Below are 20376 nucleotides of genomic sequence, written 5' to 3' on the forward strand. Positions count from 1 at the left end.
TAGGGGATGGAGGGAGGGAGGGAGGGAGGGGAGGGGGGATGGAGGGAGGGGAGAGGGAAGGAGAGGGGGGAGGGAGAGAGAGGGGAGGGAGGGGAGAGAGGAGAGGGAGGGGGGATGGAGGGAGGGGCGAGGGGAGGAATGGAGGGAGAGGGGGAGGGGAGGGAAGGGGGGATGGAGGGGGAGGAGAGGAGAGGGGAGGGATGAAGGGAGAGGGGGAGGGGAGGGAAGGGGGGATGGAGGGGGAGGGAGGGAGGGATGGAGAGGGAGGGAGGGGATGGAGGGAGGGGCGAGTGAGGGAGAGGGAAGGGAGCGAGGGGAGAGGGAGGGGGGAGGGAGAGGGGGGAGGGAGGGGGGATGGAGAGAGAGGGAGGGGAGGGAGGGGGGGAGGGGGGATGGAGGGAGGGGGTCGCCTCACCGAGGCTCTCCACGAAGTTGTCCAGGGCGTAGTAGGCCCGTGTGACAGCCTGCCGTCGCCTGCGCGCCGGGCCAGCGCCCCGCTCCCCTCCGGTGTGGCCAAGCTGCGCCATGAGCAGCGGCATCACCTTGGAGCTGTAGGCACTGACCTCCGGCTGGGTTGGAGGGGGAAGAGCGCCTTGACAAAAGGAATTTGCATATCAACCCAGCAGCTTAAATATACGCTGCCAAGCCTGGTGGTGTTTCATTCAGACGCTGTCTTTCCGACAGCCCTGTTCTTCACCTGAGGACGGCTGCTTGCGTTGTGGCCGAAACGTCGTGAGAATTATTGTATTATCTTCTTGGTTCTTTCGGTAAAGTCACGTAGAAGGGAAGTAATAAAATAATAAAAATAAAACATAATAAAATATAATTAAATTTCGATTTAATGCTTTCGTGACTGCAGGGATTCATCTTCTTGGTTCTTTCGGTAAAGTCACGTAGAAGGGAAGTAATAAAATAATAGAAATAAAACATAATAAAATACAATTCTCACGACGTTTCGGCCACAACGCAAGCAGCCGTCCTCAGGTGAAGAATCAAACACCACCAAGCTTGGAGCGTATATTTAAGCTGCTGGGTTGGAGGGGGGAGGAATACCGCTAAATTCCTCTTGATATGCAAATTATTTTGTCAAGGCGCTCGTCTTCCCCCCTCCAACCCAGCAGATTAAATATACGCTCCAAGCTTGGTGGTGTTTCATTCTTCACCTGAGGACGGCTGCTTGCGTTGTGGCCGAAACGTCGTGAGAATTGTATTTTATTACGTTCAATTTTTATTATTTCCCTTCTACGCGATGGCTTTACCGAAAGAACTGAGAACGATGAATCCCCGCTGCAGTCACGAAAGAAGCTTTACATCGAAATGTAACCGCTACGTCACGATACTTTGGGCGGGCGGCGGGTGTTGGAAAAACGGCGGCGTGTGACTTGGGATTGCCGCCGGAACGGATTGTTAACTCGCCGCCGGGCGAGGTGGGTATCCCCACGCGCGACTTGACGAATCAAATCGCGACGGCCGCGTTTCCTGGAAGCGGCCGCCGCACTCCGTTAAGTCGAGCGGATTCGCCCTCCAATGACGACACGGCACGTTGAACCATCGTCGTTATCGTCGTCGTCGTCGTCGTCATCGTCGTCATCGTCGTCATCGTCGTCATCGTCGTCATCGTCGTCATCGTCGTCGTCATCGTCATCATCGTCGTCATCATCGTCGTCGTCATCATCATCATCATCGTCGTCGTCGTCATCATCGTCATCGTCGTCATCGTCACCCAGCCAGCGTCAACGTTCGCCATGTAACTCTGTCCCCGCAGCAAGAGGAGCGCGGCGCAGCACAAGCTGCAAAGAAGAAGAAACAACCCCCTCCCCCCACCACCCCTACCCCCACCCCTCCCCCACCCCCCCGCCCCCCCACCCCTCCCTCCCCCCCACCCACCCCCCACCCACCCCACCCACCCCACCCACCCCACCCACCCCACCCACCCCACCCACCCCACCCATCCCTCCCACACCTGCAGGTGCTCCGAGAACTGTCCGAGAGCGAAGAGGGCTGCGTTCTGCACGATGTGACTCGGGTCGCTCATCCCGCAGCAAACGCAGCGCAGCATCGGCTCCAGGCACCTGGGAAACACGGTGCCAGCGGGGAGGGAGGGGAACACTGGGAAACATGGTGGCAGGGGGGAGGGGAGGGAACACTGGGAAACACGAGGGGGGGGGGGGGAGACACGAGGAGGGGTGGGAAACACGAGGGGAGGGGGGGAAACACGAGGGGGGAGGGGGGGAACACGAGGGGAGAGGGGGGGGAACACGAGGGGGGGGGAACACGAGGGGGGGGGAGGGGGGGGAACACGAGGGGGGGGGAGGGGGGGGGACACTGGCAAACACGAGGGGGGGGAGGGGGGGGAAACACGAGGGGAGAGGGGGGGGGACACGAGGGTGGGGGGGGCCTCACTTGTTGCGGATGTGATCGGCGCAGCCCTCGGCGAGCACGGCGAGGCACATGAGCGCCGCCTTGCGGCGGTACGGGTCCTCGCTGAGCAGCGCCGGCTCCATCAGCGGCGTCTTGACTCACACCACGCACACACGCGCACACACACGCAGACACACACACACACGCAGACACACACACACGCACACACACACGCACACACGCGCAGACACACACACACACGCAGACACACACACACACGCAGACACACACACACGCACACACACACGCACACACACACGCAGACACGCGCAGACGCACAGACACACGCACACACACACACGCAGACACGCGCAGACGCACAGACGCACGCACACACACAGACACACACGTAGACACGCACACACACACACACGCACACACACACGCACACACACACGCACACACACGCAGACGCACAGACACACGCACACACACACACGCAGACACACGCAGACGCCAAGACACACGCACACACACAGACACACACGTAGACACGCACACACACACACACGCACAGACACACACACACACGCGCACGCGTGCACGCAGACACACAGACACACAGACACACACACACACGCAGCCGCACGCACAGGCACACGCACAGAAGCACACACAAAGGCACGCAAGCAGACGACGGAGAGACACGCAGTGAGACGCGTGGAGAGAGACACAGATGCAGAGAGACACAGAGAGAGACACGGGTTAAGGGCTATGGCTGGTGGTGGTGGCGAGGGTTAGTGGTAGGGGCTGGTGGTGAGGGTTAGTGGTAGGGGCTGGTGCTGGTGGTGAGGGTTAGTGGTAGGGGCTGGTGGTGAGGGTTAGTGGTAGGGGCTGGTGGTGAGGGTTAGTGGTAGGGGCTGGTGGTGAGGGTTAGTGGTAGGGGCTGGTGGTGAGGGTTAGTGGTAGGGGCTGGTGGTGAGGGTTAGTGGTAAGGGCTGGTGGTGAGGGTTAGTGGTAGGGGCTCAAGGCTGGTGGTGAGGGTTAGTGGTAGGGGCTGGTGGTGAGGGTTAGTGGTAGGGGCTGGTGGTGAGGGTTAGTGGTAGGGGCTGGGACTGGTGGTGAGGGTTGTGACTCCGTGTCACTGTCCAGATGCTCACCAGGTGAGGGAGAAGTTTGTCTGGAGGCAGGTGCAGCGCCAACACGTCGATGACCTGCACAGCGCACACACACACACACACGCACACACACACACGCACACACGCACGCACACACACACACACACGCACGCACACACGCACGCACACACGCACGCACACACGCACGCACACACACACGCACGCACGCACGCACACACACGCACACACACACGCACGCACACACACACACGCACGCACACGCGCACACACACACACACACACGCACACACACACACGCACACACGCACACACGCACACACACGCACGCACGCACACACACGCATGCACACACACACACCCGCACACACGCACACACACGCGCACAGACACACACACACGCGCACACACACACACACGCACACGGTACACACACAGACACGCACGCACACACACGGTACACACACAGACACGCACACACACACGCGCACACACACACGCGCACACACACACACACACACACGCACACGGTACACACACAGTCAGTCAGTTACACACACACACAGTCAGTCACACACACACACAGTCACACAGACACAAAGACAATTACAAAGATCCCCCGTGTAGCCTTTGAACAGGCTGTAGGGGCAAGTGCTGTTAGCGAGCGGCACCTATGAAGGCCGGCACGGCACACGAGGGGGTGGGTGGCCAGCACCACGCCCGGCCGCCTTTGTCTCCCCAGTGGCGATGTTCACCACACAGCACCGGGTACTCATTTGAGGCTGAGTCGACCTAGGGGAGGCCCAGGACCGGTTCAGATAATGGTCACTGCTGGTGTTTGCTGTGAGCGGGAATCAAACTCACGCTGATTGCGACAATACCGCTCCCCACAGACGCACACCACACACACACACACACCGCTCACCACACACACTACACACACACACACCCCACACACCACACACACACACACCCCACACACCACACAGTACACACACAGCACACACACACCACACACCACTCACGCACCACACACCGCCACACACCACACACACACACACACCACACACCACACACCACACACACACCGCACACACAGCACACACACACAGCACACACCACACCAATACACACCGCCACACACCGCACACCAAACACAGAACCACAAACACACACCCACAGCACACACCGCACACCACACACCATAAACACGCACCACACCACCACACACACCACAAACACACTGCACAACACACCACCACACACACCACACCACCACACACACCACACACACACCACACACCACACACACACAAACACGCACCACACACCGCCACACACCACACACACACACACACCACACACCGCACACACAGCACACACACACAGCGCACACCACACCAATACACACCGCCACACACCGCACACCAAACACAGAACCACAAACACACACCCACAGCACACACCGCACACCACACACCATAAACACGCACCACACCACCACACACACCACAAACACACTGCACAGCACACCACCACACACACCACACACCACACACACAACACAGCACACACTGCACACACCCCACACACCACACACACCCCACACACAGCACACACACAGCACACCACACACACAAACCCCACACAGCACACACACAGCACACACACCACACACCTCACAAACCCCACACATCACACACACTGCCACACACACCACACCACACACACACACCACACACACTGCCACACACACACACCGCACACACACACCTCACACACCTGCACAGCGAAGTGTTTGGGTGTGTGCGCCTCTGCATTGTCCGTGAAGACATCCTCCTCCTCTTCATCATCATCATCGTCACCGCCACCACCACCACCACCACCACCGCCGCGCTCCTCGTCCTCGGGGTCCTCGGTGCCTTCAGGCGGCGCGGCGCTGGCGATGGGGAACAGCGCCGACAGCACCGGCGCCACCAGCCTGTGCTTCACCAGAGCCTGGCGGGCACGCACACAGACACACACGCAGACACACACGCAGACACACACGCAGACACACACGCAGACGCACACACGCAGACACACACACAGACGCACACACAGACGCAGACACACACACAGACGCACACACACACACAGACACACACACGCAGACACACACACAGACACACACGCAGACACACACGCAGACGCACACACACGCAGACACACACACGCACACACACACGCAGACGCACACGCAGACGCACACACGCAGACACACACGCAGACACACACGCAGACACGCACGCAGACACGCACGCAGACACGCACGCAGACAGACGCAGACACACACACGCAGACACACACGCACACACACACACGCACACACACACACGCAGACACACACGCAGACACACACGCACACACACACACGCACACACACACACGCAGACACACACGCAGACACACACGCAGACACACACAGGGTGGGTGGGTGGGTGGCTGTCTGGCTGGGTGGGTGGCTGGGTGGGTGGCTGTCTGGCTGGGTGAGTGGCTGGGTGAGTGGCTGGGTGAGTGGCTGGGTGAGTGGCTGGCTGTCTGGCTGGGTGAGTGGCTGGGTGGGTGAATGGGTGAGTGGCTTGGTGAGTGGGTGGGTGGGTGGGTGGCTGTCTGGCTGGGTGGATGGCTGGGTGGGTGACTGGGTGAGTGGCTTGGTGAGTGGCTGGGTGGGTGGCTGGGTGGGTGACTGGGTGAGTAGCTTGGTGAGTGGGTGGGTGGGTGGCTGTCTGGCTGGGTGGATGGCTGGGTGGGTGACTGGGTGAGTGGCTTGGTGAGTGGCTGGGTGGGTGGCTGGGTGGGTGGCTGGGTGGGTGAGTGGCGTCGCAGGCGGCTACCTTGCTCTTGGTTTTCGCGAGCCAGGAAATCAGCGACAGGGCCTTCACGCGGATGCTGTCGCCCAGCTGAGGGTTAGAGGCCAACTGTGGAGACAGAGGTCAAGGGCAAACACAAATACAAAACTAAACTTTAAAAAAATTAACCCGTAAAAACAATGTTTTTCACTATAAATCCTTTATATGCGTGGCATCGGTTTTATTTTATTATTCATTTCTGTTTTTCTTGAGTAAGAGTTTCATTTTTATCACATTGGTATTTTAAATAAAATATAAAAAAAAAAATTCCTAAAAATTAAATATGAAATTTTTTTTTCCCTAAAAAGTGGAAAATTTTGGAAATTATTTTTCACGAAAATTATTTGTCACGCACAACGAGTCTGTGTGCAAAATGTCAGCTCGATTGGATCACGGGAAGTGGGTTAAAAAACGACCGAAAGATTTGCACGGTCGTAAGCAAGCAAGCGAACTTAATATAAAGGATTTAAAAAGTAAACTATTTACGAAGCATATTCATATTCTTGGTTCTTTCGGTAAAGAAAAATTCTTTCTGTGTTTTTTCACACCCGATGACGATTGCTTGTGTTGCAGTCGAAACGTCGTGACAATTTTATTGTTTTATATTTTTATTATTTTATTATTTCCCTTCTACGTGACTTTACCGAAAGAACCAAGCATATGAATCCCTGCAGTCACGAAAGCTTTAAATCCCGTCGATTCCAAACGTGTTCTGCAGATGTAGATGCCACTGGTTCTTCACGTTCTGCAGATGTAGATGCCACTGGTTCTTCACGTTCTGTAGATGCCACTGGTTCTTCATGTTCTGCAGATGTAGATGCCACTGGTTCTTCACGTTCTGTAGATGCCACTGGTTCTTCACGTTCTGTAGATGCCACTGGTTCTTCACATTCTGTAGATGCCACTGGTTCTTCATGTTCTGCAGATGTAGATGCCACTGGTTCTTCACGTTCTGTAGATGCCACTGGTTCTTCACGTTCTGTAGATGCCACTGGTTCTTCACGTTCTGTAGATGCCACTGGTTCTTCACGTTCTGTAGATGCCACTGGTTTTTCACGTTCTGTAGATGTGGATGCCACTGGTTCATCACGTTCTGTAGATGTAGATGCCACTGGTTCTTCACATTCTGTAGATGCCACTGATTCTTCACGTTCTGCAGATGTAGATGCCACTGGTTCATCACGTTCTGCAGATGTGGATGCCACTGGTTCTTCACGTTCTGCAGATGTAGATGCCACTGGTTCATCACGTTCTGTAGATGTAGATGCCACTGGTTCTTCACATTCTGTAGATGCCACTGGTTCTTCACGTTCTGTAGATGTAGATGCCACTGGTTCTTCACGTTCTGCAGATGTAGATGCCACTGGTTCTTCACGTTCTGTAGATGTAGATGCCACTGGTTCTTCACGTTCTGCAGATGTAGATGCCACTGGTTCTTCACGTTCTGCAGATGTAGATGCCACTGGTTCTTCACGTTCTGTAGATGTAGATGCCACTGGTTCTTCACGTTCTGTAGATGCAGTGTGGGTGGGAGGGGCAGCACTTCCTGTATGGGAGGGAGGGGGGGGCAGCACTTCCTGTGGGCCTTCACCTGCAGCGAGAAGCGGACGAGGTCTGCGATGTTGGACGCCAGGATTGACACCTCGCTCTCAATCATCTCCTCAAACACCTCCATGGCCTCGCACGCCTTGTCCTGCACAAACACAACAACAACATCATCATCATCATCATCCCCCATCGTCCTGGAGATGACCTGGCTGGATTCCTGCCTGGCTGGGATGGCTGGGTGGGTAGTGTGGGGTGGGTGGGTGGTTGGGGTGGTGTGGGGTGGGTGGGGTGGGTGATGGTGGGGTGGGTGGGTGGTTGGGGTGGTGGGGGTGGCTGGGGGTGGTTGGGGCTGGGGGTGGCTAGCTGGGGGTGACTGGGGGTGACTAGCTGGGGGTGACTAGCTGGGGGTGACTAGCTGGGGGTGACTAGCTGGGGGTGACTGTGACGCTCCGGCGAGCCACCGTCGTCCCACCTCGTCGACCGCAACGAGCCGCACCACCGCCTCCATCACCCGGGGCACCAGGGCACGCACGGCATTCTGGGAAAGGTCACATGACCCGTTAGCCACGTGAACTCTTCGCTGGTCATTCTCGCGGCGGCAACAGCTTCTGTTGGACCGTCATCATCATCGCCGCCTAGCGCTGACAAAACTCGTTCAATATTTCACACTTTTATTGAACTCACTCTGTTTGTTATATCCTCAAAAAAAGTTTTTCACTATAAATCTTTTATATGCGTGGCGGCTAGAGTCCTCTCGTCCTCTGGCTTGAGATGGCTGCCAACTATGGGCCAGATGATTGCCTGCCACCATTAAGCAATTGGTAATTAAATAAATAAATATATCCAAAACTGTGTACAATTTTGGAATTTTTTTTTCACGAAAATTGTGCAAAATGTCAGCTCGATTGGATCACGGGAAGTGGGTTAAAAAACGACCGAAAGATTTGCACGGTCGTAAGCGCGCAAGCAAGCAAGCAAGTGAACTTGATATAAAGGATTTAAAAATAAATCTTGTAACTCAATTTTTACACACTTCCCAATGTGCTATCGACTGCAAACTTGGTATAGCTATGTCATACTGATGACAACACGATATTCTATCATTAAAAATCCAAAACATCTTTTAAAACTTTTGACATGCTTTTATTTAACTTACAGTGTTGTTTTTTTACGATGATGGCATCGTCTTTGAAACCGATTGGTCCACACCAGAGAGACCGCTTTCTTTTGAGCCCCATTTCACCAGAGGACAGACCAGAGGTCAACGCCAGAAGTCAAACAGCCCCAGGACAATGCTACTGTCAGGGCATTGAGCGCTTGGGCTGGGGCAGCTACATCGTGGGACCCCTCCCCTGACCCGTGGTATCAAAACACAAGAAGAGGTTTCACCCTTTCCAGCAATAAAACGGTCGTGTTAAAGACGTCAAAACACCAAACTGGAACCCTTTTGCAAGGAATCACTTCACTGCATTCATTAACCACGTATAGACACAATACAGAGACACACAGAGACACACACACAGGCACCGACACACACACACACAGGCACACTGATACACAAAAAGATCCCCCGTGTAGCCTGTAACAGGCTGTAGGGGCAAGTGCTGTTAGCGAGCACCTATGAAGGCAGGCACGGCACACGAGGGGGTAGGTGGCCAGCACCACGCCCTTACAGTGGCGATGATTACACATCGCACCAGGTACTCATTTGAGGCTGAGTCGACCTAGGGGAGGCCCAGGACCGGTTCAGATAATCGTCACTGACGGTGTTGGCCGAGAGCGGGAATCGAACTCGGGTCGCCGGGTTCGTAGCGCAGCGTAGCGCTAACCACTACACCACCGCTCCCCACACCACCCACTCACACACTACATTACCCACTCGCTCATCCACTTACTCATCCACACACATACAGACAGACACGCACAGGCACACACACACACACACATGCACGCACAGACACACACGCACGCACATGCACACTCACACGCACAGACACACACACACGCACAGGCACACACATGCACGCACAGACACACACGCACGCACATGCACACTCACACAGACACACACGCGCACAGACACACACACACGCACACACACACACAGTGACATGCACAGACACACAGTCACACACACACACAGTCACACTCACACACACAGGCACACACGCACGCACATAGGCACACACACGCACAGACACACAGACGCACAGACACACACAGACACACACACGCACAGGCACACACGCACACAGACACAGACACACACACACAGACACACACACACGCACGCACAGACACACACACAGACACACACACAGACACACACGCACAGGCACAGACACACACACGCACAGACACACGCACAGACACACACACAAACACACACACACACAGACACACACACACACAGACACACACTGACACACACACTGACACAGACACACACACGCACACACACAAGCACACACAAAAGCACACACACACACGCACGAGGCACACGCGAGCCAGCGCCGCGCGCACCATCTCGTCCGAGCCGACCAGGGGGATGACGGCGCGGAGGCAGCGTGCCGAGTAATGCGGCACCAGCGGCGAGGCGCCGTCGGCCAGCGTCGCCTGCAGCAGGCGCAGCAGGTCGCGCTGCTGCGGACGCAGGCACTGCGGGGCCCTGTCCAGCACCACGCTCAGCACCAGCATGCCCACCTGGGGGGGGGGGGGGGGGGGGGGGGGACACACACGGGGGTCGTGGTGGTCGTGGCAGTTGTGGCGGTTGTGGTGGTAGTTGTGGTCGTTGTGGTGGTAGTTGTGGTCGTGGTAGTTGTGGTGGTAGTTGTGGCGGTCGTGGTGGTCGTGGTGGTAGTCGTGGTGGTAGTTGTGGGGGTAGTTGTGGCGGTCGTGGTAGTTGTGGTGGTAGTCGTGGTGGTCGTGGTGGTAGTCGTGATGGTCGTGGTAGTTGTGGCGGTCGTGGTAGTGGTCGTGGTAGTGGTCGTGGTAGTGGTGGTGGTAGTGGTGGTGGTAGTGGTGGTCGTGGTGGTGGTTGTCGTGGTGGTGGTCGTGGTAGTGGTGGTGGTCGTGGTAGTTGTGGCGCTGGTGGTAGTTGTGGTGGTCGTGGTAGTTGTGATGGTAGTTGTGGTGGTAGTTGTGGTGGTAGTTGTGGTAGTTGTGGCAGTGGTGGTGGCGTGGTGAGTGCGGCGTGAGTGCGTGGTGAGTGCGTGGTGAGTGCGTGGTGAGTGCGTGGTGAGTGCGTGGTGAGTGCGTGGCGAGTGCGGCGTGCACCTCCCGCTCCGCGACGCTGTGTGAGCGTGTGGCGTGCGTCAGGAATTGCAGCAGCTCCGGCCAACGCTTGGCGGTCGCCCCCTCGTGCCGGCTCACGTCCGCGGCCAGGTGAGCTGCCGATCGGCGCACTGTGTGTCTGCGAAGGGGGGGGCGGGGGGGGTGGGGGGGGGCGAGGCGAGAGTTGGCGACGCGCTTGACCGAGGCGTCAATCGATCGGTCAATCGGTCGGTCAATCCTAGATTTGAACCTTTCGTGACTGCAAGGATTCACACTCTTGCTTCTTTGCGGTATGGTCACCGCGTGGGTAAAAAATTTAAATTAAAATTAATTAAAAAATAAAAACAATGCGTACCAGTTGAAAGGGTAAAAACCTATCACTATATTTTGCCACTGGTAAAGGAGGTCTCAGTGTAAATGCTTAACCCCGAGCTCTCATACTCTGATAGTGCGCTGTCTTTGAGTTGTGCGCCTTTTGGCGTCATCTGGTCCAACACCAATGGAGACTAGGCTCTAAGAAAAGCTGTCTCGGGTGTGGACCAATCAACTTCAAGGACAGTGCATACATTATCATAATCAGAGTTGTTTCTTTTTGTTTGCATTTTGACTGCTTGTGTTGTGGTTATTGCAAACATGATGCCTTGTATAAAGGTGTCAGTTTTTGTATCAGTTGAAAGGGTAAAAACCTATTACTATATTTTGCCACTGGTAAAGGAGATGTCTCATAGTGTAAATGCTTACCCCGAGCTCTCAATACTCTGATAGTGCGCTGTCTTTGAGTTGTGCGCCTTTTGGCATCATCTGGTCCAACACCATGTGAGACTAGGCTCTAAGAAAAGCTGTCTCGGGTGTGGACCAATCAACTTCAAGGACAGTGCATATCATTATCATCATCAGAGTTGTTTCTTTTTGTTTGCATTTTGACTGCTTGTGTTGTGGTTATTGCAAACATGATGCCTTGTATAAAGGTGTCAGTTTTTGTACCAGTTGAAAGGGTAAAAACCTATTACTATCGTCAACGCCAGCTAACAACATCACACGCCTCACCAAAGAGAAGCAGTTCCAGCCATCGCATTAGGGGCGAGTTAATTAAACGTTTGACCAAATATAACAACGGGCTGATTTTTAAGTTGATAATTTTGTACGGCGCGTGAATGATGTTCTAAATATACAAATGTCCCTTGGTCTAATCAGTCAGCCCAATGGTCGGATGTGTGTCGTGGCGTTCACACGGAGGCACACACTTGAATTCGGAGGCGCTACGTTTATTACAACCTCAACAGGGTAAACTCCCTCACAGTGGAGGGAGTGGAGTGGAGGGAGTGGAGGGAGTGGTGGGAGTGGAGAGAGTGGAGGGAGTGGTGAGAGTGGAGTGAGTGGAGGGAGTGGTGAGAGTGGAGTGAGTGGAGTGAGTGGTGGGAGTGGAGTGAGTGAGTGGAGGGAGTGGAGGGAGGGGAGGGAGTGGAGGGAGGGAGTGGAGGGAGTGGAGGGAGTGAGTGGAGGGAGTGGAGGGAGTGGTGAGAGTGGAGGGAGTGGAGGGAGTGGAGTGAGTGGTGAGAGTGGAGTGGAGTGGAGGGGAGTGAGTGGTGGGAGTGGTGGGAGTGGAGTGAGTGGAGTGAGTGGATTGAGTGGAGTGAGTGGAGTGAGTGGTGGGAGTGGAGGGAGTGGAGGGAGTGGAGTGAGTGGTGGGAGTGGTGGGAGTGGTGGGAGTGGTGGGAGTGGTGGGAGTGGAGGGAGTGGAGTGGAGTGAGTGGAGTGAGTGGTGGGAGTGGAGTGAGTGAGTGGAGGGAGTGGAGGGAGTGGAGGGAGTGGAGGGAGTGGAGGGGAGGGAGTGGAGGGAGTGGAGGGAGGGGAGGGAGGGGAGAGAGTGGAGTGAGTGAGTGGAGTGAGTGAGTGGAGTGAGTGAGTGGAGTGAGTGAGTGGAGTGAGTGAGTGGAGGTGTTGTGGTGGTGAACTCACTCGGCCTCGTCACGCAGGATCTGGAGAATGATGGGCTTCAAGCTGCCGACAAAGACACGGGGGGGGGGAGAGTGGGGGTGAGGGGGGGGTGAGGGGGGGGTGGGGGTGAGGGGGGGTGGGGGTCAGTGTTGCACTCACCCCCCCCCTCCCCCCAGTGGTGACGCTGACTGCACATCGCACCCCCCCCAGGTGCTCGTTCGCTAGAGAGGCGTTGGGACCGGTTCAGATAAATCGGTGACGGTGGTGGTAGTGGGTGGAGGTGGTGATGGTGGTGGTGGTGGAGTGGATGTGGTGGTGGGGGTGGTGGCGGGGGTGGTGGCAGTGTAGGTGGTGGTGGTGGCGGTAGTGGAGTGGTGGTGGTGGTGGTGGCGTAGGTGGCAGTGGTGGCGGTGAAAGTGTAGGGGGTGGTGGCGGTGGGGGCATTAGTGGCGGTGGTGGTGGAGGTGAAGGCGTGTGCGGTGTGTGTGTGTGCGGTGTGTGTGCAGTGTGTATGCGTGTGCGGTGTGTGTGTGTGTCTGTGTGTGCGGTGTGTGTGTGTGTGTGCGGTGTGTGTGTGTGTGTGCGGTGTGTGTGTGTGTGTGTGCGGTGTGTGTGTGTGGTGTGTGTGTGTGCAGTGTGTGTGTGTGTGTGTGCGGTGTGTGTGTGTGTGTGAGCGTGTGCGGTGTGTGTGTGTGCGTGTGCGGTGTGAGTGTGTGCGGTGTGTGTGTGTGTGCGGTGTGAGTGTGTGCGGTGTGTGTGTGTGTGTGTGTGTGAGTGTGTGCGGTGTGTGTGTGTGTGTGCGGTGTGTGTGCGGTGTGTGTGTGTGTGTGTGTGCGGTGTGTGTGTGCGGTGTGTGTGTGTGTGTGTGTGTGCGGTGTGTGTGTGTGTGTGTGTGAGTGTGTGCGGTGTGTGTCTGTGTGTGCGGTGTGTGTGTGCGGTGTGTGTGTGTGTGTGTGCGGTGTGTGTGTGTGTGCGGTGTGTGTGTGTGCGGTGTGTGTGTGTGGTGTGTGTGTGTGTGCGGTGTGTGTGTGTGCGTGCGGTGTGTGTGTGCGGTGTGTGTGTGTGTGGGCGGTGTGTGTGTGTGTGAGTGTGTGCGGTGTGTGTATGTGTGTGTGTGCGTGTGCGGTGTGTGTGTGAGTGTGTGCGTGTGCGGTGTGTGTGTGAGTGTGTGCGGTGTGTGTGTGTGTGTGCGGTGTGTGTGTGTGAGTGTGTGCGGTGTGTGTGTGCGGTGTGTGTGTGTGTGTGCGGTGTGTGTGTGTGTGTGAGTGTGTGCGGTGTGTGTGTGTGTGTGTGCGGTGTGTGTGTGTGCGGTGTGTGTGTGTGTGTGTGCGGTGTGTGTGTGTGTGCGGTGTGTGTGTGTGCGGTGTGTGTGTGTGTGTGAGTGTGTGCGGTGTGTGTGTGTGCGGTGTGTGTGTGTGTATGAGTGTGTGCGGTGTGTGTGTGTGCGGTGTGTGTGTGTGAGTGTGTGCGGTGTGTGTGTGTGTGTGCGGTGTGTGTGTGTGTGTGTGCGGTGTGTGTGTGTGTGCGGTGTGTGTGTGTGAGTGTGTGCGGTGTGTGAGTGTGTGCGGTGTGTGTGTGTGTGTGTGTGAGTGTGTGCGGTGTGTGTGTGTGTGTGCGGTGTGTGTGTGCGGTGTGTGTGTGCGGTGTGTGTGTGCGGTGTGTGAGTGTGTGCGGTGTGTGTGTGCGGTTGAGTGTGTGCGGTGTGTGTGTGTGCGGTGTGTGTGTGTGCGGTGTGTGTGTGCGGTGTGTGTGTGTGAGTGTGTGCGGTGTGTGTGTGTGCGGTGTGTGTGTGTGTGAGTGTGTGCGGTGTGTGTGTGGTGTGTGTGTGTGTGTGCGGTGTGTGTGTGTGTGTGTGAGTGTGTGAGTGTGTGCGGTGTGTGTGTGTGCGGTGTGTGTGTGTGAGTGTATGTGTGTGCGGTGTGTGTGTGTGTGTGAGTGTGTGCGGTGTGTGTGTGTGTGTGTGCGGTGTGTGTGTGTGCGGTGTGTGTGTGTGTGTGTGTGTGCGGTGTGTGTGTGCGGTGTGTGCGGTGTGTGTGTGTGTGAGTGTGTGCGGTGTGTGTGTGTGTGTGCGGTGTGTGTGTGTGTGTGTGAGTGTGTGCGGTGTGTGTGCGGGCTTCACGTGATCTTGGTGTCGTCGGTGAGTCTCTTCCACTGCCGACCAGCGCGTCTCCTCAGAAGCACCGCAGCCAATTGCCGGACCTGCGGCACCGCCGGCACCACAGGAATCACCGCGTTACACCGGGGCCACATCACAGGCGGCGTGTGGGGGGTGCGGTGAGGGGAGGGAGGGGAGGGGGGAGAGGGGAGGGGGGAGGAGAGGGGAGGGGAGGAGGGAGGAGAGAGGGGAGAGGAGAGGGGGGAGAGGGGAGGAGGGAGGAGGGGAGAGGGAGGAGGGGGAAGGAGAGCGGGGAGAGGGAGGGGAGGGAGGAGGGGGAAGGAGAGGGGGGAGAGGGGAGGAGGGAGGGAGGAGAGGGAGGAGAGGGGAGGGGAGGAGGGAGGAGATGGGAGGAGGGAGGGGAGGTAATGGCGCTGTGCTCCCAATCCCCTTGTGCTTGCTGCTAGTTGTTATTGTTGTTGACTAAACTTGTTGTTGTTGTGGTTGTTGTTGACTAAACGTGTTGTTGTTGTTGACTAAACGTGTGGTTGTTGTTGACTAAACGTGTGGTTGTTGTTGACTAAACGTGTTGTTGTTGTTGACTAAACGTGTTGTTGTTGTTGACTAAACGTGTTGTTGTTGTTGACTAAACGTGTTGTTGTTGTTGTTGACTCCACTGGCCTAGTGGGTACCTGGGGATTCTGTGAGCCGCTCAGCACGGAGCAGAGCGCAGCGATGATCGCGGGGCTCCGGAAGGCAACCTTGAGCTCGGCCGTAGCCTGCACACGCAACCCACGCAACCCACGTCACGCAACACACGCAACCCAACGCAACCCACGCAATGCAACCCACGTCACACACACAATGCAACCCACCACACGCAACGCAACGCAACCCACGCAATGCACACGATGCAACCCACCACACGCAACGCACGCAACGCAACCCACGCAACGCAACCCACGCAACGCACGCAACCCACGCAACGCAACCCACGCAACGCACACGATGCAACCCACCACACGCAACGCACGCAACCCACGCAACGCAACCCACGCAATGCACACGATGCAACCCACCACACGCAACGCACGCAACGCAACCCACGCAACGCAACCCACGCAACGCACGCAACCCACGCAACGCAACCCACGCAACGCACACGATGCAACCCACCACACGCAACCCACGCAACGCACACGATGCAACCCACCACACGCAACGCACGCAACCCACGCAACGCAACCCACGCAATGCACACGATGCAACCCACCACACGCAACGCACGCAACGCAACCCACGCAATGCACACGATGCAACCCACCACACGCAACGCACGCAACGCACGCAACGCAACGCACGCAACGCAACCCACGCAACGCAACCCACGCAACGCAACCCACGCAACGCAACCCACGCAACGCAACCCACGCAACGCAACCCACGCAACGCACACGATGCAACCCACCACACGCAACGCACGCAACGCAACCCACGCAACGCAACCCACGCAACGCACACGATGCAACCCACCACACGCAACGCACGCAACGCAACCCACGCAACCCACGCAACGCACACGATGCAACCCACCACACGCAACGCACGCAACGCAACCCACGCAACGCACGCAACGCACACGATGCAACCCACCACACGCAACGCAACCCACGCAACGCAACCCACGCAACGTCCATGCAGACACCGGTTAGACAGAGGCAGCAAGATACACTCAGACACGACATTGGTGACAGGCTCATTGATGATTGACAGGCTAATTGGTGACGACACTAATCGATGATTGACAGGCTGATTGGTGACGACACTAATCGATGATTGACAGGCTGATTGGTGACGACATTAATCGATGATTGACAGGCTGATTGGTGACGACATTAATCGATGATTGACAGGCTGATTGGTGACGACACTAATCGATGATTGACAGGCTGATTGGTGACGACACTAATCGATGATTGACAGGCTGATTGGTGACGACATTAATCGATGATTGACAGGCTGATTGGTGACGACATTAATCGATGATTGACAGGCTGATTGGTGACGACATTAATCGATGATTGACAGGCTGATTGGTGACGACATTAATCGATGATTGACAGGCTGATTGGTGACGACACTAATCGATGATTGACAGGCTGATTGGTGACGACATTAATCGATGATTGACAGGCTGATTGGTGACGACACTAATCGATGATTGACAGGCTGATTGGTGACGACATTAATCGATGATTGACAGGCTGATTGGTGACGACATTAATCGATGATTGACAGGCTGATTGGTGACGACATTAATCGATGATTGACAGGCTGATTGGTGACGACATTAATCGATGATTGACAGGCTGATTGGTGACGACACTAATCGATGATTGACAGGCTGAGTGCTGAGTGGTGACTGGCTAATTTGGGGGTGTTAATTGTCAGAAAATTAGGCGCTATCAAGCGTCGATTTTCATTCAGGTGTAAACAATAACAACAATAACAACAACCACAACAACAACCACATAACAATAACAAACACAACCATAACAACAACCACAACAATAACAAACAACAATAAAACAATAACAACAACCACAACAACCATAACGACTTATCGCAACTGGCCGTTGAAGTCTACAGGCGCTACAAAGTTTTAAATCGCGTTAATGTTAAACGTCAAACGTTTATTAAGTTTTTGTATAAAGTTAAAAGCCTTCGTCGTGCTGGTGTGGCAGGTTATTCGTTAAAAGTTATTCGTTAAAATTTTTTTTAAAAAAATAAACAAATTTTGACACTTTCTGAGGTAAAAAAATGTTTAAATTTGTTTTTAAAATCTCGATTTTAAACTTTAAAGAGACAAAACTTCACCGATGTCTCTAAAAAGTCTCGCTTGATCGATTCTGAAATAAGACAACTAACCTTGTTCACGTTAGCATCATCAAGTTATTACGTTAACAAGTGAAACGTTAAAGTCATAACGTTAAAGTTTAACTTGTTAAAGTTTAACTTGCTAAAGTTTGACTTGTTAAAGTTAAGACTTGTTAACGTTTTAACTTGTTAACAAGTTAAACGTTAACAAGTCAAAACGTTAACAAGTCACAACGTTAACAAGTTAAAACTTTAACAAGTCAAAACGTTAACAAGTTAAACGTTAACAAGTTATGATGTTAACAAATAATAACGTTGACCGACTACGCAATTAGAAATCGCACTACGCTTGCGCTAGGGGCTGGGTGGGGGCTAGGGGGGCAAGGTGGGGGCTAGGGGGGATGGGGAGGCTGGGTGGGGGCTAGTGGGTGGGGGGCTAGGGGGGATGGGGGGGGCTGGGTGGGGGCTAGTGGGTGGGGGCTGCTAGCGTGGGGGCGTGGCCACCCTATCACGCCTCCCCATTGGCCAACGTGGACGCGAACCGCCGATCGAATCTCGTCGCCCCATTGGCCGCCTTCGCCTATCCGCGCTACGAAATGCAAACGGGGCCGTTGGCTCCTCCCCCAATATCCCCCCCTCCCCCGTCATCCCCCACCCCCACGTGGCTTTGGCGGGAGAAAAAAAAGTCCCTCCGCTTCGGCGATGGCGGTGATGAGGTTTGCGGTGATGAGGTGATTGGTGATGAGGTGATGATGAGGTAATGATGATGAGGTGATTGGTGATGAGGTGATTGGTGGTGAGGTAATGATGAGGTAATGATGATGAGGTAATAATGATGATGTGAGGTAATGATGAGGTAATAATGATGATGATGAGGTGATGGCGATGAACTATTTCGCTCGAACCTGCTGGATGACGGCGTTGTCGGGCACCAGCAGCTTGAGCAGCACCGCCTCGAGCTCCATCGTCGGCGGCGGAGGAGGAGGCGGAGGCGGCGGCGGAGGCGGCGAGCGGAGGGAGACGGAGGGTGGAGTGAGGAAATAAATAAATAAGTGGCCACGCTGAGGGAGGGGGGCGGGTGGCAAGGGGAGAGTAATCGAGCGATAGGGGGCGGATCGAGAGAGTCGATTATTAAGAATCGATTATTATTAAATTGCTATGGGGGGGAGTGGCTAGGGGAGAGTAATCGAGCGATAGGGGGCGGATCGAGAGAGTCAATTATTAAGAATCGATTATTATTAATCTATTATTAAATAAAATTCCATTGGGGTGGCAAGGGGAGAGCAATCGAGCGATAGGGGACGGATCGAGACAGTCGATTATTAATCGATTATTAGTATTCAATAAATTGACATTTGGATGGGGAGGTGGCAAGGGAAGAGTAATCGAGCGATAGGGGGTGGATCGAGACCGTCAATTATTAATAATCGATTATTATTAAATTGCTATGGGGGGGAGTGGCTAGGGGAGAGTAATCGAGCGATAGGGGGCGGATCGAGAGAGTCAATTATTAAGAATCGATTATTATTAATCTATTATTAAATAAAATTCCATTGGGGTGGCAAGGGGAGAGCAATCGAGCGATAGGGGACGGATCGAGACAGTCGATTATTAATCGATTATTAGTATTCAATAAATTGACATTTGGATGGGGAGGTGGCAAGGAAGAGTAATCGAGCGATAGGGGGTGGATCGAGACCGTCAATTATTAATAATCGATTGTTATTAATCGATTATTATTAAATCAATTGTCATTGGGGGGGTGGCAAGGGGAGAGTAATCGAGCGATAGGGCGGATCGAGAGAGTCGATTATTATTAATCGATTATTAAATTAATTGCCATTTGGGGGGGTGTAGGTGGCAAGGAGAGAGTAATCCAGCGATAGGGGGCGGATCGAGACAGTCGATTATTATTAATCGATTATTAAATTAATTGCCATTTGGGGGGGTGTAGGTGGCAAGGAGAGAGTAATCCAGCGATAGGGGGCGGATCGAGACAGTCGATTATTATTAATCGATTATTAATAGATTATTAAATAAGTGGCCACGCTGAGGGAGGGGGGGTTGCAAGGGGAGAGTAATCGAGCGATAGGGTTGGATCGAGACAGTCGATTATTAATAATCGATTGTTATTAATCGATTATTATTAAATAAAATGCCATTGGGGGTGGCAAGGGGAGAGTAATCGAGCGATAGGGGCGGATCGAGAGAGTCGATGATTATTAATCGATTATTAAATAAAATGACATTGGGGGGG

The 20376-nt window shown here is 54.6% G+C and overlaps 1 protein-coding gene across 1 annotated transcript in view; it reads right to left on the minus strand.

The window, feature by feature from the left end:
* Nucleotides 1-19144, minus strand: part of LOC144952830 (importin-4-like) — a 38603-nt gene extending 19459 nt beyond the window's left edge. Inside the window, exons 1-14 of the mRNA XM_078883298.1 lie at nt 19025-19144; nt 15935-16021; nt 15267-15346; nt 13169-13210; nt 11213-11348; nt 10460-10639; nt 8409-8474; nt 7980-8081; nt 6374-6457; nt 5280-5495; nt 3522-3575; nt 2404-2513; nt 1964-2072; nt 416-569 (exon numbers count right to left, since the gene is read on the minus strand). Of these exons, the coding sequence (XP_078739424.1) occupies nt 416-569; nt 1964-2072; nt 2404-2513; nt 3522-3575; nt 5280-5495; nt 6374-6457; nt 7980-8081; nt 8409-8474; nt 10460-10639; nt 11213-11348; nt 13169-13210; nt 15267-15346; nt 15935-16021; nt 19025-19084 (1480 nt within the window). The 5' untranslated portion in view covers nt 19085-19144. The remainder of the gene's footprint in view (nt 1-415; nt 570-1963; nt 2073-2403; nt 2514-3521; nt 3576-5279; nt 5496-6373; nt 6458-7979; nt 8082-8408; nt 8475-10459; nt 10640-11212; nt 11349-13168; nt 13211-15266; nt 15347-15934; nt 16022-19024) is intronic.
* Between the last annotated feature and the right edge of the window lie 1232 nt (nt 19145-20376).

Source organism: Lampetra fluviatilis, chromosome 70 (genome assembly GCF_964198595.1).
Source record: "Lampetra fluviatilis chromosome 70, kcLamFluv1.1, whole genome shotgun sequence".
NCBI lineage: Eukaryota > Metazoa > Chordata > Hyperoartia > Petromyzontiformes > Petromyzontidae > Lampetra > Lampetra fluviatilis.